Source organism: Charadrius vociferus, unplaced genomic scaffold, assembly GCF_000708025.1.
Source record: "Charadrius vociferus isolate BGI_N301 unplaced genomic scaffold, ASM70802v2 scaffold115, whole genome shotgun sequence".
NCBI classification, from domain to species: Eukaryota; Metazoa; Chordata; class Aves; order Charadriiformes; family Charadriidae; genus Charadrius; species Charadrius vociferus.
This window is the reverse complement of record NW_009648636.1, coordinates 358,087-383,047: the sequence shown is the minus strand read 5'-3', so window position 1 is coordinate 383,047 and position 24,961 is coordinate 358,087. Positions and strand designations below refer to the sequence as shown.

At 42.6% G+C, this 24,961-nt stretch overlaps 1 protein-coding gene across 1 annotated transcript; it reads right to left on the bottom strand.

The window, feature by feature from the left end:
- Positions 1 to 1,053: 1,053 nt before the first annotated feature.
- Positions 1,054 to 12,813, bottom strand: LOC104287521 (fatty acid desaturase 1-like). The gene is made up of 12 exons (XM_009886238.1): positions 12,601 to 12,813; positions 8,860 to 8,970; positions 8,215 to 8,412; positions 7,080 to 7,181; positions 6,760 to 6,888; positions 4,809 to 4,866; positions 4,033 to 4,109; positions 3,471 to 3,568; positions 3,015 to 3,111; positions 1,745 to 1,824; positions 1,433 to 1,558; positions 1,054 to 1,105 (listed from the first exon to the last, which is right to left on the bottom strand). The coding sequence occupies exons 1-12, from the start codon at positions 12,811 to 12,813 to the stop codon at positions 1,054 to 1,056; spliced, it is 1,341 nt and encodes a 446-aa protein (XP_009884540.1).
- Between the last annotated feature and the right edge of the window lie 12,148 nt (positions 12,814 to 24,961).

Genomic DNA, 24,961 nt, shown 5'->3' with positions numbered 1-24,961 from the left:
AATCAGACAGCACAGTCACCAGTCAGTTAAAATATATACATGTATTTATGCATATAAATAACACATTCTGTACAGAACCTTTGGACTGTATTCAAACCAGCTATTACAGGTGCAAAACATAGCAAAGAGTTATCTGCCTCCCTATGCCATCCACAAACAGTCTAAGTAGTTAGAGCAAGCAGCGTACATATGATCAACAGCGATGGGGACATACCCCAGGCCATCTTCTTCTTTGCATACTTATTTTATCTATTCTAGATCCCTTAAAGATCCCCCCTGACCCAAGGTGTCCTGACTTCCTGCCATTTGCTCTGTCCTGCCCCATTTTCACTCATCCACTGAGCCAAAAAACAGTAAGAAGGAGACCTTATTGTGGCCTTTCAATACTGAAAGAGGGCTTAGAAGAAAGATGGAGAGAGACGTTTTGCAAGGGTTTGGAGCGATAGGACAAAGGGTAATGGTTTTAAACTGAAAGAGGGGAGATTTAGATGAGATATAAGGAAGAAATTCTTCACTCTGAGGGTGGTGAGGCAGTGGCCCAGGTTGCCCAGAGAAGCTGGGGCTGCCCCATCCCTGGAGGTGTTCAAGGCCAGGTTGGACGGGGCTTGGAGCAACCTGGGCTGGTGGGAGGTGTCCCTGCCCATGGCAGGGGTTTGGACAAGGGGATCTTTAAAGGTCCCTTCCAACCCAAACCATTCTATGATTCTATGACTCTCTGAAGAATTTCCTTTCAAACTTTTTCCATAAGCAATGATCTGGCACCTCCAATGAAGTAAACTGATCAAGCTGATTCAAGAGCTTCTTCTCCCAAGTTTGAAGGCCCAGTTCATCATGGCTCTAAATGCTGAGTTTGACAGCAGGAAAAATAAAGGTTCATGGTTGGGAACAAGAAGAAAATCTATCTTTAATCCACTTTCCCACCCATTCTTACTGAAATTAGCTTTGACCAGCTCCCAAGTTGCTATACCAGAAGACACACACACAGTGACGGTCTGTGCTGACTCTTTGCAGCCATTGTCTGGTGAAGAGAGTCTCTTGGAGAGTTGCCAGTTTCTATCCATGCAGATACGCTTCAAGCCAGTGGTCCCCAGAATCCTTCAGTGAACTGCAGGAACAGAAAGTAAAAAATCACTTCATGGGAAGCAAACTGTAGTTTAGATGTAAAAAGAAGTAAATGGAAAAAATCGATTAAAAACTGCATGGACATCTCCTAGCAAAGTCTGACTACAGGGAATGAGTTGAGAGGATCTACGGAAGAGAAAAAAAAAAAACCTCTGAAACTTTGAAAATTTTTGAAAATTAAAGTGCCTTTAGAAAAAGCTAAATAAACTCTCGCTTTGATCTCTCCATGGATATTGACCTAATGTGGTTGCCTATGTCCCACCCTTGCATGCTACTACAGCGCAAAGCTATCTTGTTAATTGATACTTACTGCAAAATATCTACAAAGGCTGTCAGTAAAGTCTTGCTTTTATACTCAATGCCATGCTTATCACAGAGGGCTTTCACCAGAGGAGCTGCTTTCCAGTAGTTGTGTCGAGGCATTGTGGGGAAAAGGCTGCAGAATTGAATGAGAGAGTTATCATAAGACTCTGCTTGCTCTGATCCCTCTGTTCAAGTATTTCCCTGCCCTTCCCCAAAAGGGAAATAGTCTCCTGAGATGGGTTGATGTGAGACCTCACGGCCTTTCTCACTTTTAAGTGACCCATATTATTCCCACTCTTCTCCCCATAGTCATACTCACTGGTGCTCAATTTGGAAGTTCAAGTGTCCGGTGAACCAGTCGTTGAACAAAGATTGGTTCACATTGCATGTTGCATGGAGCTGGGAGGAAAAAAAAAAGAAAACCACAAATAAATACACAATTTAGCTTTTATTTTTTCTGAAAGTCCGATAATTGAACCCCAGCAATCATTACCCACCCTCATCTAGCATAAAAGGCAATTTAGTGTCGGGATTACAGCCATCATTGCCCTGAAGAATTGAACAAAGTCTAGATTGAAATGGGTTGTTGGGATATAGTTTAATTTAGCTAGCTCTTTGCTCAGAAAGAAAAGCTTCTTCACTGGCACGCACACAGCCCCAACTGTGATTCTTTTAAGAGGGTCTCCTCACATCTCGCACTGGATGGAAAGAAAAGATGCCCAATAAAGAAAGAAAAACCATTCTTCTGGTCTCCTCCAACTACCACAAGTGGAGTCGGATGCAAAAATATGAGGACAGACATTTTTGTGCACGGGCTTCATCTCATCTAATTTAGACACCTTTAGTTTGAAATCTGCATCTGAGCTCATCACTTTAGACTCAGTGGAGAAAAATAGAAATTTGTATGGTGCCATTCATCTGACCTGATTTAGATGTCTATTTTAGGGTAAGACGAATCATGCTCTAGAAATGACTCTTTCTCTCCAATGAATGTAGCAGGTGTTCACATGTAGACATCCAGATTTGGTCAGATGAATATCAGGCTGGGTCTTTTTCCCTTAATATAAGGAAATATACTTAGAACCCACCACGTGGGATTATACTGCGAGAGGCAGTATAGATGCGAGTAAAGTTGTATTTACATATTCGTTTTTATCAGACCTAAATTTTGTCAGATTTATCTTATCTGCAGTAAACCTGTAACCTGTGGGGTAAAATGAAAAAGTATCCAGTCTCACTTTGCATCTCTTCAGTTGGCCTAAAAAGGAGATTGACTGTTGTTCCGGAAGTACTGTTTTGCAACATGAAGGGAAAACTGTTGTGAAAAATGTGTCAAAACCTTTCAGTGAAAGAATAGTTGGGTGTTTTTTTTTTTTTAATTTAGATGTCCCGTTTTCCAATCAAACTTTTAAATGTTTTGACTGCTACAGAAATGCACGTCTATGCAACGAACAGCAAGGACAAACCTCATTAGCATTAATTAATAAATTATTAACATTAATAAATAAAGCTAAGAGAATAAAAACATTGTCTTTGTCCTACAAGTCAGGACTGCAGATGCGCTCTTCCAGAAGAAAGGAGATTCTCACCTGAGTAGATACCCAGTCTTTGTTCTTATCATAATCAATGTCCATTGGAATGTGGTTCATCTGCGACACCCAAATAAACCAGGTACTCTCTAGGTACCTGGGCAGATAAACACAGAAACACTTATCATATCTCTAATCCCATCCAAACTTACCATTAAAACACTTTCCTGAGTCTCGCCTTAAGTAAAAGAGCACTTTTACGTAATTCAGGATTTTTCTATTCCACCCCTTTGCCTCCTAACTTTTGGAGTTTCCTCTGAGAACCACTCAGTTTGTAGTTGCAGATGTCCCTGAGGAGCCACCCCCACCCCCCTGAAGTCATACTGGTTGTTCTTGGCTGTCTATTTCTTTCTGAGAAAACTGCAGTGTGTGTGATTAGTTTCTATTTATTGCCATTGAAGCTCAATATTGTTTACAAATATTAGTCATGGGGACTCTGGGTGTGCTGTGCGTTACCTGGAGAGCCAGTAGTACACCATGAAATTGTTAAACCCCATTAAAGGAATATACATGAGACAGACTCGGATGTTGAAAGACACAACCAATAACAGGTCCTGTAAACAAAACAAAACAAAACAAAAAAGGGGAAAATGAGCCTTTGTTGATGAAGTCCCCCCACTCCCTCCTCTCCCCTTTACTTGAACTGCAGCGTAAAAAAATGTTCTTATTTATTGATCTCTTATTTATCAAGAGTAAGCTCCACACCATCAGTCTGCCTCAAGTTGAGTGTATCCCTGGAATATTCCCACGGCACTCACTTTACTATCAGCAAACAGCGCTGTAGTCACACTCTGTCTAGGTCTGATAGTTTTCCGTTAACTTTTATTCAGCTGCTAAGAGGCTAAAAAGCCTCCTCTAAAAAATTCTCCCAGGACCCGTTGACTGCATACCTGCTGTAGCAAGCCTAGAATCAGCCTTTTCTACCTAAAACCCCACAATCGCCTGAGGGGAAGGTTAATACAGCCACAGGGTGGTGACATTTTTTGAAAGTCTTCTAGACAAGGCAAGTAGTGCTTACCAACCACTTTTTCCTCTTGATCGCAAAGTAGAATATAGACAGCTGGAAGAAGGGTACGAGTGCAAGCGGGGCCAATACTGAAGGGAAGGATGAAAACAGAGAGACGTTTATAACTTCACCGCATCATAAATCTTACAGAATGTTCTTCCGTAAGAAGAACGATTCTTCTTTCTAGTGGAAGAAAAATTACCGTCTTCCATTTACACTAACTTTCATGTGTCCAAATAATCTCTTCCGCTTTTCATCTCTCCACTTCTTCATTTCTTTCCCATCCCCTTCTTCCTCACACTCGATTCACCCCTATCTAGTACCTAACATCACATAATCCTCACAGACACAAGGGGCAATCCCTCCTCACGCGAACCTTTGGTCTCTTCTCACTAGTTACAACCGATAGGACAAGAGGAAATGGCGTCAGGTTGCGCCATTCCAACTTCTCCACTGAAAGGGTTATCAAAGACTGGAAGAGGCTGCCCAGGGAAGTGGTTGAATCGCCATCCTTGGATGTATTTAAAAACCATCTAGATATGGTACTTAGGGGCATGGTTTAGAAGTGGGCCTGGTAGAGTTAGATAACAGCTGGACTTGATGATCTTAAAGGTCTTTTCCAGCTATAACAATTCTATGATTCTATGAACCTTCTTTAACATGAAGGAAGCCTCTTGAAGCTGTGACTTCAATGGGAATATCTTGAAAACCTTTATGTTGGGGAGGGGAAGCAGTCATGATTTTTAGGTGAAGGTCCTACAGCACCACAAGAAAGCGGGGATACTCACAGATGAAATACTTGTGCTGATAATTGTAAGGCATGAACTTCTTCTTCTTTTTTCCAAGCTGAAAAAATGAAAAGACATCGTAATGGGCCAGTCGGGGACCTGAGACCCTCCAGAAAGTATTTCTTACTCCTGGCTAATGAACAAATCAAGAACTACCTCTTAGTCTCTCTAATTCACCTCCACTTCTTGAAAAGCAGGTACTGAGGTTCCAAAACAATGTAAAGAAGCAGATTTCATTTGAGCCCCTCTATCCAGATATCAACATTATGCCAATGTCAGAACAGAGCCATTTTTTAGAAGAGTTCCAAAACTCATATAAAAATGCTCAAAAATCACAAAAATGCTCACAAGTCATTTGAATTTTGTAGAAGTTTCTGGTGATGGTAACGAAAGTCCAATCTAACCAATTCCATGAATTCACCACAGAGGGCTGAGACTATCAGTGCTCAGGGAGGAACAGGTTATTAACACGAAAACCGAGACCAGAAATTTGGTGGGTGACGAATGCGGGACGTGTTTGATGTGAAACCTTCATCCGAATTTCTGTATCAGATGAGATAGGATACAGACATCCCAAATTTTTGAGTAGTAGAGGAGATAGTGGTCAGAAATGACATAAGCATTTGGATGCTATAATAAAAATCATTTCTGCAAGGTCAAAGAAGTAAATACTCTATAAGGACACCTACCGTTATGTTTTGTCAAATACTTTGCCTTCAAGTACATGAAACAGCAAAGAGATGAAATATTTACAGAAAGCACCATCAGTTTATGTCTTCACAGTGTATTTTTTCACTGTTTGCACAAAAGGATTCTTAAGATCGTTTGCAAATGTTGTGCTTATGACTCTTCAAAGGACAAAATAATAATGAGGTAAAGCAAACCATTTCCAGAGCTCCCCTATTACTGAGAAAAAAAAACTTGAATACCTCAAGGATGTCTTCATTAGATCAAAACTGAAACAAAACGAGTGAACTGGACTAAATGAAACCACTGAAATCCATTTTGCCCATCCACTACGTGCCTGAATTTTCTGTTAAAAAGCAGGAAGACATGAGAACTAATTTCCTCCATTTTCACTTCCATCAAACCAAATCTAGTGCAGCCGCTCCACTCTAGATGCTCACGCTTATATATAGCCATGAGAGATCTTTCAGAAGACCACTGACAAAATCCTTCCTGGTTGCTGTTAAGAGTTTTCTATGAATAAGTGTTTTGTATAAACGCTCCTTACAGGAGTCTTTCTGAGACAGTAGAGCTGAAATATTCCACGTGCCTTGGAGACCTGTAATTTCTTTGCTTATTACCAGCTAAAGGAGGAGCGAGACGTTATTTTAAGAGGGTGGTTATGTAGCAAAGAGCCCATTTCATCACCCTATGAGTAAAGAGAATTGCCAGGGAAAGAAAAGGCAAAAGAGACCTTGCCCATCCTGATGATATCAGAAAGCATAAGGACGCAGGGAGAGTCTGTTCATGGGTTTTATTTTTATGAAAGCCATAATGTTTGTGATTAAGAAATAATTTGCTACGCTTGTGTTTTGTGCATAGCAGCTATACTGGTCCTGAAGGATTTAGGTGCCAAACAGCTCCCACAGCCAAACGGAGAGGGATGTTCCCAGAGGGAACATCTGACTCAGTATCTACAGGATCACTAAGAACATCGAACACTAATGCAAGTGGACTGACTCACTCTTTGGCCCGCCCTCGAGGTGCGTACCCTGCTCTTCTAGCAACACAGCGAACATAAGCACTGATTTTAAGACTTGGCTTCTCAGGAGCTGGTGCCTAAGCATCATCATAACCAGTCAGTACATGAGACTCTCAAACCTTGGAACGCTTTGGAAATTATCATGAGTTTACGCAGGAAGGCACGACCTGGGTTACAGTTATACCTCACTCTACAGATCTCTGTCTTTGCAACCTTTGCTTCTCCAGCCACCCCCATGCTCACCTCCACGGAGAGTGTCTTTCCCAAGCTGAAGAGGAGAGGGTGCATGTTGAGGTCGGGGTCTTTGCGGAAGCAGTTGGGTTTGGCATGGTGCTGGTTGTGCAGGTGATTCCACCAGCTGGCAGGTAACCCCTGCAGGAAAAGTTGAAGACCAGGGATTAAAACTAGAAGAATATCAACAATTACAACCCTATTTATCCACCTATTATTGATGGCTGCACTACACTTCCCTCAAAGGTGGTATTGCCTGAGCGTAGGGACACTCCCAGTAGTTGCTTACTCCAGATTAGCCCCAGAGAATATTCCCACAATAAGGCAATTACCTTCAGAACATTTATCACAACGATCTGCAGAAGTCGATTCCATTTAGGCTTCCTGAAGACAGAGCAGTGCCCCAGATCGTGTTGGAACCAGCCCATCTGGATCTGGAAGACAAGAAGGGTCACTGAGGAAACAGAATCGCAGCAGCATTGCATTCATTTGCCTTGGGAGTCTCTGTGACTTTGTAGGGTGAGTGCACCTTCCTTCTGGTTTTGGGAAGAAACTCTACCTGCTCTCTTACGTGCTCAGTGCTGAGAACTCCCTTCCAGGCTACTGCCCACTAAAGCTGCTCAATACCAGATATAGGTTGTATTGTGGCAGCTAAAGGGAAAGCGGCACAGCATCATTACAATTAACGTGACTGTTACAGCGTGGAAGTCTTTTGCTCCCATCGCAAATACATAATTTCCAAGTAAACAGCAAGAAAGTGCAAAAATAAATGCATAGCTTCGTTGCGTTTCATATGCCCATAGAAATACAAGAATGCTCTTTGTGGAGTATCTACCTTAGCAGATATTAGACAAATAGGACAGATTATTTTAAAAAATTAATTACTTTACACTTGTCCATGAATGCCTGAGCAAACCTAAGGTTTCAGCGCTACTAAGAAAATCTTGCTTTCTTCCTCCCCTCACCCTCCAATTTCTCCCATCTAAGGGCCACAAAGTCCTGTTTTTTCCCTACACCAACCCTGACATGTATCGTGCCCTTCCATGATTCAGTTTACTAATCCAGCAGAAAACTATTCAGGGCTAGTAAGTGTAATTGGCCCGTAAAGGACCCAACAAACACCAGAGCCGTGAGACAGTGAAGAGAAGGAACACGGAGCCAAAAGTGGAGCTGAGTATGAAATATTCGCTCTTTTGCTGTGGTAAGTGTTTAGATCAGCTCAACCCATCTTGTGAAACTGCCAGCTCCGCAACACCCCACCAACCCTAGCGAGCAGCCTATCAGCAGAACGAGAATTACTGGAGGCAACAAAAATTGTGACGTGGAACGTCCTTGTTGTCTTCAGCCTCATTACAGGATCTAAGAAGAGGCAGTAGAGCGATGACTGGGGTATGAGCATTTCATCTATCCTCTCCATCTGGAAGAACCAAACACGTCTGCAGCGTTGAACCGCTGTCAGCAGTTTACCTGAGCAATGGTGAAGAACGCCATGCCGACCAGGAAAGGCACTAAGGATATCCCAAAGTACCAGACCACGAGCCAGGATGCAGCATCCAGTACCAGGAGGTGAAGGAAAATCAGGAAGAAAAAGGTGTAATTTGGCTTCAGAAGTCCCATCTTCTCAATAGTGCAGCGCAGCTCACGAAAATCCTCTAAAAGTGATTTCTGTGGGTAAAGTGAATATTAATGCACTGTCTACTTTGAAAATGTAACATAGCAGACCCAGGAATCCCAAAGCAGCCACCGAAGTCAATGGAGATATCCTATCAGAGGGGTCTCTGTGCCAAAAAGAGCCTGAGATCAACAGATCTTGGCTTTGCTTTGACAGAGGAAAAGAAGTTGCTGACAGGCTCTGTTAACGGAGACGTCGCAGCGGGAAGGACTGAGCAGAATTTTGGGCTCTGGGGCTCGTTCCTTACACCCAGGTATGGATTTAGTGGCTCTGGGCCAGTGCATGTTTCCATGCATGACTACCGCCGGCTGCCTCCCCACCACCCAGCCTACGGCGCAGCGTCAGGCGTGCTGCTTCGGAAATTATTTCTGCTTTCATTTTCCTTCTCCTCCCATGCTGAACCCCAAGCCATCCCCACAGCTGGAATTTGGTACACTCACTTTTTTATTAGACTCGAAGCTGGGTTGATCTGGCGCCAACTCCCCAATCAGCAGAGATTTCAAGTATTTTTTCACCAGAGACTTGTCACTGTGAAATGCTACAAAGGCATCCTGAGAAACACACAAAGGAAGGGGGTAAGAAAGGGTATGCGACTGAACACCAAGTGCTGAGCCTCTACTTTTTCCAGTTCTTCGATGTAAGACATAATCCAGTTTCCTTTGTCCAGAGACTTTTGGATTGTTGCCCCTTTGGTTGCTCCCGTAGTCCTTTGCCATCAGCTGGAGCTTGGCCCAAGGAAGCTGGAGGAGTTTCAAGAAACTAGATTTCATAAAAGTACTTGGGCGAGGCTGGTAATAAACATGAAAGTGTTTGATGAAAAACCCTTTGCAGAGGGAAACATGCTCTTTCATCTGCTTATTTCAGCACGGTCCTTCCCTAGAAGGCTCCAGCCAGCAGCCCTGCCCTATGGATGGGACGCGGGAGCAGGAAAACATGTCAATGAATGAGGTGTGTCTTTGCGGTGCTTAGACGATGTTTTTAAAATCCTGTCTTTCTTACACTAGGGCCATAGGAAATACAGGCTCCATACGCAGCAGGACCAACTGGGTATCTCTTACAGTTCCCTGTAAGGTTTGAGACTGATTGATGTTTTGGGGTACTGGGTAACACCAGTGACACAAACAGGTCTGTCCAAAAACCATTTAAAATACCAGTTTCGAAATCAAATATAAAGTACGGAATAAGGGATGAAATGCCAGATAAACCAAATATCTTCTTTAGCTCATGTCCTCAGTGAATTTTCCAGAAGAAAGGTAAAGAGGCTGACCATACTCTTTTGTCTTCCAGAAAGAATAGATATAACAAATCCCTTAGTGTCTGAGCAGCCAGGTACTTGCTGATTTTGGGTCTGAAAATCAACGTCCGTCATCATGACACAAAAGAATTCTGCACACATCTGGTCAGGATTAAGTCCCTGAAAGAGGACAGAGGACATCCCTTGTGCAGTCTGGCATTCCTCAGGGGTCTCTTGTTTAGAGACAGTCTGTCTCTGAGTACTTCAGTCTAGAAGAAGTCAGAGCGAGGTGACTTTTTGAACAGATGAGCTTTCTACAGATAGCCAGTGGTCCTTTGTCACAGTGACAAATGAGTAACTCTGTCCAGACCCAGAGGACTGGGGAAATCTTTCCATTATGATTCTGCGCCCCTCATCCTACAGTTTTTTAAATAGTTTTGTGTAGCTCCCTCTTGCCAGGAATTCTAAAACTGAGTCAAGCTGTAAGGATCTATACTGCAACTTAGAAACAGGAGCCACAATCTTTTTAAGCAGAACTTCCCATCCACAGTATCGATATCACAGATTCTTATCACAGAAACACAACCCTTTCAGTCCCACAACCTGTCCTTTCTCCTCCCTGATCTTAGGCCCTGATTATCATCTTATGAGAGATTATCTTTAAGGACTACCATCTGCAGTGCACCTAACCTCCAACGTTTGACATCAACGTAGTGTTCTGCGATGCATATTGTCTATATTTACAAAGTAATGCACACAGAGAAAGATAATTCTCACCATTTATACACAATTATGAGCTCTAGAAGAAGATAATTCTCACCATATCTATATAATTATGAGCTCTAGAGTAGTCAAGAGTACTTGGGAAAAAATCCTGGATCCTGGCTTTAGGCAAAGTCATCTACCCAACGATCTTTTGAGACATCTTGCAGTCCTGCTTTTCTGTGAAAGTGTGTATTTCTCAAAATATATGAACATAGCAGCATTTAAAAAGCAAAAAGAAGGATAAAGATTAGTGGAATAAAAATCAAGAGCAAGGCAGAAGAATGTCATTATAACGCAACATAGATCCGCAGTGTACACACAATCTTGACTACTGCATGTAGTTCTGGTCCTTCTGCCTTCAAAGGGATGTAGTATAAATATACGTAGCAAAAAAAGGATGAGCAGAGTTCTGGAAAAGCTTTCATACTAGAAGGCTTCCTTGGAAAAGAGGTAACAAGTTAAAGAGTTTTAAAAACCCGTAAGTAGGATTGAGAAAATGATGGAAAATTTATTCACCGTTTTCATAACACAATAATGCAAGGAAGTAGGTGTAAAAGGTTCAAAAGTAATAATGAGGAAAAACAGATTGTAATATTATTGTAGTAATAAATAAAAGTCAGATCAAAGGTCATTCTTTAACCTCCTTCATACCAGACCAACTCACCCCCGAGTGCCTACAGAGCGTAATCATTTAAATGCAAGTCCTTACACTGGTGGCTGCAGAAGCTGGGAGGACATAGCTTGGGGACAAATCATTCCATGCATTCTGTATTCCTCGACTCCTTTTGTAAAAGGCCGGCAATGGCAACAGCCGGAGCTGGCACCAGACTACGGAGGTCTCTGGGCTGGCTTGGGGTGGTGGGCAGGACTAGTGCCCCTTCTTCTCTTCGCTCTTGGTGCAGCACTCTGCCATCTCGCACCACGGCATGCAGGTGCTGCACGATGGACACGCAACCCTCTCCTTAAATCAAGGTCTCCCTGCCTGTCAGTGAGCTAGAGAATAAAACCAACAAGACTCGGAAGCCTTCTTTTTCTTCATTGGAGAACACCAGGCATTTTTCTGCCTCAGTTTGAAGCAGGGTGTAAGGAATGAGACGTGAAAAATAACTGATCCGACCCACCCGGGCCACGAGATAGGAAGCGCTATCCCATTTTACAAACTGAAACCCGAGGAATTAAGACAGGCTAGGCAACTTTCTTCAAGTCAAAAAGTCTTGTCGTGACAAGAATTAAATCTGGGTCTCCCACAACACAAGTTTAAGCCCTACTCCTGGTCGTGTTCCTAACGTGCTTATTTCTGACTATTCAGAAAGACAGGATCTACTTTCAGCAAACAGTCTGCGAGATCTGCTTAGAATTATTATTTCTGTCAAAGAGCAACAATTTATTTTAGAGAAATAAAGTTATTTCTGTCAACAAGCAGTAAATTATTTCAGAGAAATCCTCTAAATCAAAGAATTTTGCAGGAACCTCTGGAAAATCTATTTTCAAACAGTGATTATTTGTAGAATTGTCCCTCCTCTTCTGCAGCCAAATGTCATTCTCCTGCTTTCTCAGCCATTTTGCCTGTATTTTATTTCTTTTTCCTGCTTCTTTGAAAGAGCCTTTTTGCTCAAGACTCTCTTCTCCTCCACTTGCCCATACAAAATAGTCATTTCTTTGAGAACCCCTTTCTCTTGCTTCGCTGCCCCCAAAATTACTTTATGTTTGGATATTACCTCCTCCTTATCTATCTTACCTATCTACCCTTGCTCTGTCTTTGATTATCATTTGCTTATGATGGATCACATCCATGTTATGCCAAAAGAGCAGGTTTTAAAGTAAAAATACGCACCAAGAATATTGCTTCCGACCCCCTCTCCTTCCCCGCTGCTGCAACAGAGACACTTTTCAGGCATCTGGAAGACAGCTTGCCTGGTCATGCCTGGTGGCAAGACAACCCGCATGGATATTGCTTTGTTTACAGCCGGGTGTGATGAACCAAACCAGAGCTTTACAATTTGCATAGCAGGTAACCGACCCTGAAGGTAACCAGAAGGGTTACAGATGGCACAGATGTGTCCACTGCATTATCTGGTCAAGCACAGTGCCAATTACCACAGGCACTCTCCACTGGAGTCCCACCACGTCATCCTGCCCTTACACTGGAACCACCTTCCTCTACTGTCCTCCTCGATCTTACCGTAGCATCTTGCCCAGCATAGTGGCTAATAACTCGGCTGCCTCCGGGGTGTCGTTTGGAAAACTTGCTGACATCGTAAACCTTCCTGTCAATCACCAGCCATTGCTCCTGACCTTGGCCATTGTGGATTCTGATCTCTTCCCAAGTGAAAAGCTGTAGAAAGGCTGACACAGGTCGCGTCTTCTTTTCAGTGGAGCCAGTCTGTGGAGCCATCTGTGCTGGTAGATGCACAGTCAGCACTGAGATTCACTAGTCTAAGCTTTGCAGCACTTGTGTGGAGGCAGAGGGTGAACCATCTCCGCCTGCCCGTTATACAGTCCCACTCCGAGCCACTCCCTGTGCTTCTGGGGCTGGTTGGTTCCTCTCATCCAAACACACCCTTCCACAGCTCCCTCCTCTTCTCTGTTCACACCAGGCACTTCGACACACCCTTGAATAAAAGCCCTGTTCCTTCTTGTCCTTCCTGAGTTGTCTTTGGAAGGTCTGATGACTCCTGAGAGCTGTAGGCTACTTCACTGAATAAAAATATGCATAAATAGAAAAACTTAGGAAGATTATCTGTTGTTCAGTTAAATAGGATGGCAAAATGACAGAAAGGACTATTCAGTGAGCACCTTCATAGAGCGTTAGGACCTGGATAAGGTAAGCTGTTAACTTGCTTCCACCCTGCTGAGTCAATATGGGGGTCGGCCAGAAGAGAAATCTGAGCAAGGCTGTGGGCAGCTTTTCTGCAGCAAATGTTCGGTGGCCTTCTTCGAAAACTGAAGCGCTGTCAGCATCCTGTAATAATTTAATCAGTCGTTAATGTCAGGAAATCCCGCATTTACCATACAGTGGGGCTTTATCATGTCATACAGCGCCGAAACGCAAAGCTGTAGAGGCGCTTGTGGGGAGAGCCAAAAGCTGCTATTAAGTATGTTTGCTAACAGCTCTCATTCAACTGTAATTCCTGCCTTCGAGGCACAGAGCCAGCTCGTACACTAGCAGAGTGAAAACAGCAGAGTGCTCCAAGGTCTGCAATCTCTCCGCGAGGCATCTCTAACGGTCTCGTCGCTACCCAAACTTCAGGTTGTCGTCGGTCTTTGAAATTTTCTGTGTTGACCCCAGCAGGCTGCATTCACGTGCCTTCCTTAGCTAAAAGCATTCTTGATCAAAATACCACCAGATGAGAGTAAAGAAAGAACACATCAAGAAAACATTCATCTCCAGTTAATTTAGCTTGCACATTGGCAACACTTTGCATATGGTTGCTTTCAGAGTTTTCTGTGTATACTCCAATCATTAAATAATCTCATTGTTTAAGTAATTAATTCATAACAACAGACATTAAAAGATTTCGGGGGTTGAGAATAACAGTAATAAAAACAACAACTGTTAACACCAAGTTTGGCTGTAGATTATAAGTTTCTAAAACTATGTTTAAAGGCGCTGTTTACATAATTAACCGTACTTAAATATTAGTCTTGTAGAGCCAAAGTCTAAATATCTCTGCTGTTCCGAGAGGATCTGCTATGCAGCAAAGAGGTCGAGAGTTCTCAGTTGTAATAAATAGGAAAGAGAAGGCAATGCCACGTTTCCCATGAAGTCACATCAATTTCACAGGTGACCCAGAAAAAACCAAGCCCACATAGATGAAGTATTGCCCTACTTCAGATTTAGGATTCTCTTAATCGTGTATTTTTATTTTTTTCAATCCAAAATTACTAGCCTTGGGTGCTTTTGAGGAAGGTACCAGCAGTAGGCAGATATGGTACAGTCTGTCCCCATCAGGTTTGCATCCTGTCTCTTTATAATGCAATACTGAGCTGAATCCCAAATCATGAGTTTTCCACCTTACCCCAAACTTGGTATTTATGTTTATAAATGTATTATGTTTATAACCACAAACATGGTCTACAGCAATGCCCAGTCCCTGCCCAAAACCTAACAAGTTCTAGGTCTCAACTCTCTTGTGACGCTGAGTTCCACAGACAATTCACCAACTGTGATTCAAAGAAAAGTGGTGGTTGGGATGAGCTCCTGGTTCTCAGAAGGACTGAAAAAAAACCCAGCTGAAGTTGCAGATTTCACGGAGGAGAGAGAGACAAGAAAGCCAAACTCTGTTCTTGACCGACGTACCTCAGCAGGGTGAGGTGAAACGGCTGCGTTCCCCGTCTCCCAAGCAGATGGCACGTGGGAAGTCTTGGCGAGAGCTGGTCAAAACAGAGATGATCTGATAGGCCTCTGCATCAGGAGAAAGGCACAATTTAAATTATATAGAATCACTTTATATTGAAGAGTTTGCCCTTAAGGGACTCTGAAACGGAGTTTGCAGGGTATTTGTGATATAAGTGACCATGGAGCTTCTCAGCTTACAATGATCTTGTCGAACTCTGTTCAAGTCTGACTGCAAACACAGTGGCAAATGTTTGGCCAAACGTTGGCCAAACAAAGTCTTGGGGTTTGTCTTCCTTTAGTTTCCCAGAGAATTAACAGTAGCCCAAAAAACTGTTGGATAGAGGCAGCTGAAATCTCACATGGCAGACACCTGCCTTGCCCTCAGCCCTGCGTGGAGTGGGCAGCGCTTCTGGCTGACACACAACTATAAATTATGCAATTCTAGTTCTTCAAATCGTGTAGCATCTTGCAAATTAATCAGTCAAGCCCAAAACAACCGTTTAAAGTTCCTGGCATGTGGCAATGGTTGAACCACCCTAGGTAAAAGAGAAATGTGACTATTGGTACTCACTAGAAGGCAGCGATAAAAAAAAAAAAAGGGAGGAATAATTTCTACCATGCTATCAGATTGCATTTTGTAACCCTTTCTCTTGCTCTAAATAAAATTTAAGAGTGTCCACAGTAACAATGTGTTCATATTCTAGCGTGGAATATGTGTAGAGTCTTACATAAATCATGTTCAGTCCTTGAGGTGGTGGTAATAAAATATGCAGTAGTTGTTGCAAATTTCTGCATATGTGTGTTTTTTAGATACATGCAAAAAAAATTCAAGCGACTCCATAGCTGGCTGAAAGTACAAGAAACCTTCCCATTGTCAGATATGCAGACTTGCAAATGTAACAGCTACCCAAAAAGAAGTAGATAAAGATGTGCGTTTAGATTGTGGTCTACAAGGAGCTGGGGAATACAGAGGCAAGAACATATCAGAGTGAAAAAATACGGGATGTCTCTGCCTATACACACAGAGTCAGTAATCCTGACTGTCACTGTTAACACACACGGTGGGTGCCAGTATCCACCAACCCACTGTTGTTATTTAGACAAATTAAGTTGGGGAACTCAAAGGTAATTGTCCTCCCTACTAACAGTGTGCACAGTATTTCATGTCTGAATTTATTTAGCATCAGTTCCCATCCAGAGAGCCCTGTAATGCCCATCGATATTACATTACATTACATTAAAAAGCCTCGAACAAGTCCTTTCCCGATCTGAAAGCAGAAGCTGTCTCTGTCGATATTATCCAGGTCACCAAACAAATTTCGGAGTCGCATGGAAAAGCCCAGATAGATAGTGAAAGCCACAGTCATGCTCACCCAGGGAAACTGTTGAGAAATCAGTTAACGTGAATTTACACCATACTCAGTGTTCTGCAACAACTACCCACACACCTGCCAAAATCCTTGTCATATGCATCTGGGAGGTAGTACACGTGCACAGAACTCTTTCATTTCACTGTTTTTGTGACTAAGAGTCTCCTTGCACAGGCACTTCCCACAGTTTTCCAGATTTCCAGAAAGCCGGTACATGACTGTGGAACTGGTAGCTATTGCATCAACTTTTTTATCCAGTATCATGTAAATGTTTGCATAAATGTTTGCACTTAATCCACTGGAGATAAACTGGCACAGCACAGAGTGGTCCAGAAAAAAAAAAAATCTAGTACTGCAATACACTGAAGCATCTTGCTTCTAGGAAAATATCGTGTTCTAGAGAAGTCCTCCAAGTTCTGAGCAATTTGGTCATACAGGATGGCACCTCTGATTCTTTTCACCACCTTTTCTACGAAAACTAAATTTCATATGGAGCTTGTCACACGTGCTGTGAGAATCCCTACCAAGCGAGGCTCCTGGGCAAGGCTGGATGAAGAACATCAGCTACTTTACGAGCTGTACAGTCTCACCCAGAAGGAGAACATAGATATAAGACAGACAGCTATGGGTTGTATGTGTCTCCAGGGTTAGATGTTAACAGTACAGAGAGTTTGAGAAATGTGACCTTGGAGGGAAGCATCTACAACTACAGCCGCACTTACCTATGTAGGCATACCTGAGTGTCTTTGTCCTGTCCTGGCTGGTCTGAAGCCGAGCTGGAACAGCACCTTGCCTTTGTGGAGGACTCGTGGATGCTCTGCCCTAAAGTGGCTCCGACCCGCACCCATCTGCTCCCACTCCTGTAGACAGAGACTGTGTTCCTTCTTGGATTTCATGGATCTTCATTCAAGACTCTCTTCTATGACGTGTCTTTTTCCAGACAGCAAAGGAAACCAAAAGCATTAAAATTATTTTCTCTCCAGCACAAAACTTAATTGGGAATCCGTAACTCAGGACAAGGCTACATTCTGAAGCATCTCCTGAAATCTTTTCAAGGGACAATAACTTTTGCAGAGTGCAAAATTTTGTTTTGAAGAAATGTTTGGGAGAAAAAAACAGTCCAGTAATTACTTGCTTGATGAGAACATTAAAAGACACCACGTCAGTCAGGAGGGAAAAGGACCAGGTTTTCCTTTGTTTAGTATATTCTGAATTAATGAGACATGACCCTGTATCTCAGCTGGGGCTACTTTTCATCCTGTACTTTTCATCGCATACTTTCAGAAATGGGAAGAGAAACCAAAAGCAAAACCAAGTGCTTTTTTGTAGGGCACAGAGTTACGTTTGCAACAGAGGCCCTCTCCTCTCCACTTCCTTGAGGGGTTTAGTTTGCTCAGATATTCGAAGTCCCTATTAACTTTGTTTCATTCCTTAATCCAGATATCAGTAGGAAGCTAACACATGGGATTTTTCCTCTGTGAAAACAATCATTATTATATCCTTTGCAAAAGAGAAGAAAACGCATGTGAGATACTACCACTCAGGTGGTGGCATACTTTGCTGTCCCTCCTAGCTTTGGGTTGCATTTTATGGGTAAACAATAAAAAACCAAGATGGATGCCATGTTAATTATAACGAGGTGTAAAATTAGGTTCTGTAATAAGCACTGTGGACCTTCTGGTCTAAAACTCCCCACGGTACAATAAGTTGCACTAAGACAGTGAACTGTATTATATAAATTTCTTGTACTTCTGAGTAAGTTACCAAAAGCCCTACGCAGCAGATGCTGCAACGCTGCCCAACGAAGCTGTAAAACTTGACACAATTTGCTATCGCAATTCCGATGTGACCTTCTCATACACACATCACCTGCAACTACACACCCCAAATTCTTTTTAAACAGGGCCGATATCAATCTCTTCAACAATCACCACGTACTTCTCTGTTTTGTGTGTCTCAGTTAACCTGCAGTTCCTATGAGATACACCCTTCACATCCTCCGACTTCGCAAAAGTCAGAACCCCAGGGGCTCTTCTGTGGCTGTAAGATCTAAATTCAGCTGATCTAAATTTAAAAATTATTAATTTGAATTTAACTTTAAATTTGAATTTAAATTTGAATTTTAAAAGCCCCTCTCTCAAGCACACGGGTAGCATTACATATTGTTAAAAAGAAGAAATGAGACACAGCGTGATTCAAGCTAAACTTGTCAAATGCCTGTAACAAACCCAATTTCTTCTCCCACTGTCATATATTTGGGGTTGTTTTTTTCAGACTAGTCAGCATTTTTGTAGCATTTTCTGTGTTCGGTGGAGTGCAGCCACTGATGACAGCCACACTTCTGAATGCTCTGGCTCTCTGAAATTGTGCATCCACAGAAGAAAAACTCCACAAAAGGTGACCATGCTTGAAAAGTTTTGTTAATAGACAACTTGTGCAACAGCAATTAGGAACAACGTGGCATAAGCAAGGATTAAAACACCCATGGTGGTTCTACAGCCTACACACAGAGCACCTTCCTCCTTCTGTCCTTCTTGTGGGTCTTGGGCCACCTTCCAACTTCTGCAGCATACGAGGCAGGGATCCTGCAACAACTTGCCTCCTGCACTCTTCAACAATAATTCAATTCTCTGGCCTTCACCACCTGCCTCCTACACCGTCCTTCCTCAGACACATATTGCGGTGTGTATTCCTAGCAGGGCAACACACACATTTTGACTCAGAGATGTGCATCAACCTCAAACTTCTACATCCTACCCTCTCCACAAGGAAGTCCCTCATGTTTTTCATTTATACGGCTGAAGAAGATTTTGCCACTTGCTTACATTTCTTTTGCAAAGTTTAATTTTCTTTGACACTTTATCAATTCCTACTTGCACTTCCGTGACCTTTTCTCTATTCTTTGCATTCCCAATCCGCCTCATAGGTAGTTCCTTATCAATCCAAAATGCTCTGCTGAGTTTGTTTCTCCCCTCCTTCCTAAAGACGTAAGTCCCTTAAAGCTATTCTACTTTAAGACTTCTCCATACTCATGTCAGATCCCCTCACTCTGGCTGACTGCAATGATTAGCTTCTTTCATTTTTCCAACTTTGCTCTTAAATAAAAGCAGCTCAAGCCCAGTGTAGCTAAGCTGGGGCACGTAGCTCTGATGTGGCTGCACACACACTCCCACCTGCCAGTTCTTTTCTCTCTGGTGGCAGATCATAACTTTCAGCCACAAGCTACTCCACCATTTCAGACAAAAAGGGAAGGAGTGGTGGACCCATTTCTAGATATTCCATGGTACGCGGCAAATGCGCAAGGGCAGAGGTCCAGCATGGTCAGGACCCAGGGAACCCAGACTGCAGAAATGCCAACTACTTGATATTTTTCTGTTGCACTTGTTTTGCTTTAAATTAATTTATTTTTATTTTTTTTGTAAGAACCATCATTGTCTAATGAGGGAAATCAGCTGCACCTCTCTGAAACCAAGGGAAGCATGAAGTGCTTTCAGACGCAGGTGAGCAGCGTGTTTGTACGTCTACGAGGGCTGACATACAGCTCGGCACAGGTCAAGAGTTGCCTGCAAGAAGACTCCAATTGGAGTTTGGTTCTATGAACAAGAACATACGCCCTTCTTTGTTAAAAGTACAAAAATATTTAAGAGAAGGAATTGCCAGTGCAGAGTGCTTTCATCGGATCCCTGCACGGCCTCACAGGTTTTCAGCATCAGGGTAGTCTTGATGGTGGCCCATTTCAAAGGATGAAGGATGCTCCAGATCTGTACATGAATGTCTGGTTGATAAAGGAAAATGGTCAAGCAGCAGAAAAATATTCAAGTATCAGGCAAATACCTACAATCCTTGTAAGCAACCTTGTAACTCTCCAGTTTGGAGTTAATACATGGAAGTTACACCCTATTCCTTTCCTATTTCTACAGTTCTTTGTGTTTACTCCTGAGTTCTTGTTGACTATGGCTTTTCTCTGTTGAGGTAGATTTAGGCAATGTCAAATTGATTATAGTTCTGCACATGTCTCCAACAACTATGGTGAAAATTTTGCAAATTTTCTCTTTTTTATATTCAGAAAAAAAAAAATTCTACACGTTCTGCCTCTAGTCTGGCATCTGATGACATGAAGTTTAGGAATCTATCCCAGTCTATCCCTGCCTTGACATGTTCTGCCTCACAGCAGTTATGGGTGGTGACTATATTTGTTAAAGTGATGTTGCTGTTCTCTCAGAAGAAAAGTTTTCTTCAAGAACTACAAGTTACCTATAAGACATAGACCATAATATGAACCAGCTACTCAGAATGTCTGTTCTGGAGTCTGAATTAGACGCCAGCAGGCCTTTGCCCCTCATTTACTTCCCTATTTTGGTAACTTTGGAATATTTGCTCAAGACAGAAATATTTGTAGCTTTCTAGTTTCAAATGAAGTCACGTGTTTCTGATCTTCCTCTTGGATGAGCGGATAAGAGAGAATCAAATAAAGAGAACCTCAAACTGACCAAGACATAACCTGAGCTTATTGGCAGCATCTTCATTCGCCTTTTCTTTCACTTGGGCAACATCCACTATTTATTACTTCATCTTGTTCCTTTTTCATAACCGATTGCGAGATGATCCTGGAAAGGAATTCAGACTCAATTGTTAAGACATTTGCATTTCTTGTCAGAAGAAGCTATCATTCTATCTGGCTATGGATCTAAATGATTGTTTTAGAAGCTCTCATGTTCATCCCAAAATGTCTAAGGGGGAAGAAGGAGATGGAAAAAATACCGTACTGGCAGCAGAGGCAAAACAGTATGAAACCTGGCTTCTAGCAGATCTAGAAAGGAGTTCCAAAATGGAAGGACCAGTTGCAAAAAATTTCTGCTAAGAGGCTCCTGTTTTTCCAGGGAAAGCATCAGGCCATGTGCTTCTGCTCACGTGCTCACCTATCAAGTAGGTTTTTGAGCACCAGACAAGTTACAAACCTACTTAAAACCAACTAGAGCTGTGTGAAGCACTTTTCTATTTTAAAACATCTGACCTCCTTTTTATACATTAACAGCAATAACCTATAGTTCAAAACACAGTGACCACGATTCTGAGGACGCAGAGAGACCTCGTTTCTTGGGGTGGATGACTCGGTGAAGAAATCTACTTGCAACAAGCGAGGAAATGAATTTGTTGTAGAAAAGTGAATTGCTCCTGCGCTCTTTGTAAGCATGCAGGACTGCTCCTCAAAAAAAACCCACCAAGGTATATATACATATATATTAAAAAAAAATCACCAAACTGGCAAGAGCCCAAAGGATTAGCTGCAAAACCCAAAGAGCCAAGCTAGTCCTTGTGACCAAAGACAAGGTAGACTGCTATGGATCACTCAGACCTTTGGAAATGGCCTAACAGCTTCCTCTGTATTAGTGATTCCACTTCACCTTTCTTTGCCTCTGGGGATCAAATGTTGTTTTGCATTCAACAGGCGAGACCTTTTCCAGTTTTCCCATCTCAATGAGACCTGGAAGACTTTATCGCTGGCTGGCAAGCACCATGCGTTTGCTACCATTGTATTGCAGAACCGGGGAAACGAAGCCTCCAGCAACCAAAATGGAAGGGCAATTTTCACCACAGCTGAGTATGTCTCCACTGTATTCCTAGAACATCTCCTGGAGGTGTCAGACACACGTAAACTTCATGTTCTAAAGACTTGTCCTTAGACAAGCATTCATGCGATTAAAACTGCACTGTTAGATGATACTTAATTTATTGTGGTGCATTTTTAAGACAATTTCCCTGGAAAAAAAAGCACTGCGCCATTTGATCCTCCAACTCTACAAAACTGCAAACTATTTTGCCTGACACCATCATAATCAGCCTTTCACATAAGCGCTCATCGATGCGTTATTTTTTTATTGCTGTTTCAAAACTTTCTTTGTAGAAATTCCCCACCATTTTCTTAACGCTTAATATGAGTCTCTGTAGCAGATGTAAATCACACAGAAACCACACTCATGCCAATGAACTCTCTTCCAGTATAATGTAATCCTCTTTCTTTTCCCACCCATGAGTAGTGTTGCATTAATACATTAGCCTTCTACACCTGATCTGTTAAGAAATCTCTTTATATTCCTTATAAAAGAACCAGTCTTGGGAAGCGACAAATCATCCTGTTTCTGAGCGGCTCATCTGCATCTGTTATCTATCCTGTACAGATCTACAATCATCTTCATTTCTCCTTCTTTTCTAAAGATGGAGAAAATTCTATAAAAACCACAGTTCACCTCCTGAGGAATTCAGGATAATGGGAGCCAGCACACACATGGATTGGGCAAGGATTGCAAGTCCAGATCATCAATAATTCAAAACAAGTGGGTGTTGAGAAGGGGAAAACTACAGCATTTTCCTCTTCCAGTTGCCCCATCACCCGTAACTGTTTTAACATTGCCCTAACGTTTTTATAATTCCAGCTACTCCATTGCTGAAAATGTTCCTCCCTGATTTGGAAAAAAAAAAAAAGTAATTTATTCTGGGCTGCAGTCACCTCTTTGTCCAATGATACTCCACTCAACTCTCAACTGGATAGAATCAATCATAGAATCATCTAGGTTGGAAGGGACCTTGAAGATCATTGAGTCCAACCATCAGCCTAACACTGCCAAAACCACCACTAAACCATGTCCCTCAGCACCACATCTACCCAGCTTTTAAATCCCTCCAGGGATGGTGATTCCACCACTTCCCTGGGCAGCCTGTGCCAATGCTTCACAAAGCCTTAGGAACCTGACTGCAGTTTTTAAGACCCCATGCAAATGCCTGAGGAATTTGTTCTCCTTTGAACGTCTTTGGGGACTATATCCTCCCCCGACACCCAAATCCCGTGGAGAGGCTGTAGGCTAACAGGCTTCACCTTGGGTGTAAATGCTCCGTCTTCATCCCTAAATAACCCTAAATAAGCTTTTTATTAACAATTATCCTATTCATTAAATCTCTCCTTACACCGTGTAATTCAAATACTTCATTGCCTAACTTGCCACAACCATGGCAGAAAAAGAGCACGTGAGTACGGGATATGTGAACGCAACACACAAAACTTCAGAACTACCATCTTAGCGGTCACTTGGCTTTGAACAATTACCAACAGTGGAAGATTAATGAGTCTCCCCTACCTCATAACCTGATCCACCGCAGACAGCTTCAGAGAGAATGAATTTTTCTGTTTATTAAAACTGGACTGGATATGTAGCGTACCTTTCATTTCCTAGCGTTTAGGCTGAACTAAAATAAAGACCCAAAACCAAAAGGCCCAACGAGCTACTCCTGCTTACAGGCAAAGGTTGCTTTAACACGGTCTTACCTGACACAGGATATAATCCTTTGGTCAGTGAGTTTTAGGAGTTGCAGGCTCCCATCAGCCAAAAGTTGCTCTGAGCTGTGCATTTATTTCATATTTACTTCCTTTAAGTGAACAGAAAAGTAGGATAATCGCAAGACCGGAGCCTTTAACCGCTCGCGCTGCAGCTCCCAGTGAGGCTGGATGTCCTCCTTCCCTTCCGATGCCCGACTGCCACCCTGTGGCTATTTCACCATATTCAGGTTCCGTGTTTTAAGGCTGAATTGTGAAGCCAAAGGACTTCCGCTAAATGGCAAATTTGGGGCCGGTGGTGTTCAAAAAAAGGTGTATCTCAATGCACGTTCAGAGACCCCGAAAGGGGTTTTGGACGTGCAATTGAATATTGTTGTAAAATTTAAATAGTAGAAGTCTCAGAGTAATCTGCCACTGCGGACTACCAACAGCCCAGAGCAACCACAGAAAGTGAAGTTGTCATACATCTTATTTCTCCTCTTGAGCTGCATACGCCTGGAGAACTTCCAGCAAACACAACGTAAGCACATCTGCTTATGCTGATTCAGGTCCCCCCTTTCGGCCTTACCCTTCAGGACTATGAACCAGCTCATATGCGTTACTTTTCCCCGTTAGATGGGCAATCGGTTTATCGTATTGTGGACATTTCCTCTTCATTGTGGCAGAGAAAACACAAGAGTTGTCAAAGTCTTAGGCACTAAAGGGGAACTTAGACCCATTATTCTCTTAAAAACTGTTACTCCTAGCCCAGAGGGTAGCTCAAATCTAGTTGAATTTTCAAAATTAAGCATCCCAATAATGAATGTTCTGACTCTGAGCATTCAAAAAAAAAAAAAAAAAAAAAAAAAGCCACTTACTGGGCAACACCAAGCACTTCAACATTACAGAACACTTATGGCCCACTTGAGCTACAAGTGGTGGTTCTTCTACTTACCTCATTTGCCACAATCCATCTGGTAAGTACTTTCAAAGCCCCATGAACTGAGCTGAAGTCTGGCTGTCTTCCTTCAAAACACATTGGAAGCACGCGCATTCTACAGCATCTCCGTGGCTACAGCACCAGCATCCAGCAACCAGACTCAGGCTGTTCCCTTTTTTATCAGAGATGATTGAAAACCCCTCCTGACAAAAGAGGAAGAGTACCTTTCTTGCCCGGTGAAACCATTCTACTTGCATGTCCGAATTAAAGGTTCACCAGGCCACAGAAAGAGAGGAGTGAACTTTATTCGCAAACCTGGCAATTATGGCCATCGCATGAGATGGAAGCATTCTTGCTGCCAGGACAATCTGTGTGGTTTTACCCAATGGACAAACTTCAGAGTTGTGAAACTCAAAGTTAGGGAGACGGAACGTCTCTAGAGGATTTTTGAAGACTTCCTTCAAAGCTGAGATGTTCACAAGCTTTCCTGACAAGCAGAAAAAGACTTCTGGCCCTTTGTGGCTTAGGGTCAACACTCCAAGGTCAGAGGGAACTTTTGGCAGGGCCACCGAAGTTTCATCCAAG

Excerpts from the sequence above, each read along its gene's own strand:
- LOC104287521 (XM_009886238.1), bottom strand. The coding sequence starts at position 12,813 with ATGGCTCCACAGACTGGCTCCACTGAAAAGAAGACGCGACCTGTGTCA. Across the intron at positions 8,971-12,600 it reads ATGCTGGGCAAGATGCTACG|GATGCCTTTGTAGCATTTCA; the intron begins GTAAGATCGAGG and ends TGTGTTTCTCAG. Across the intron at positions 1,106-1,432 it reads GCCTTTGTAGATATTTTGCA|TTCACTGAAGGATTCTGGGG; the intron begins GTAAGTATCAAT and ends CTGTTCCTGCAG.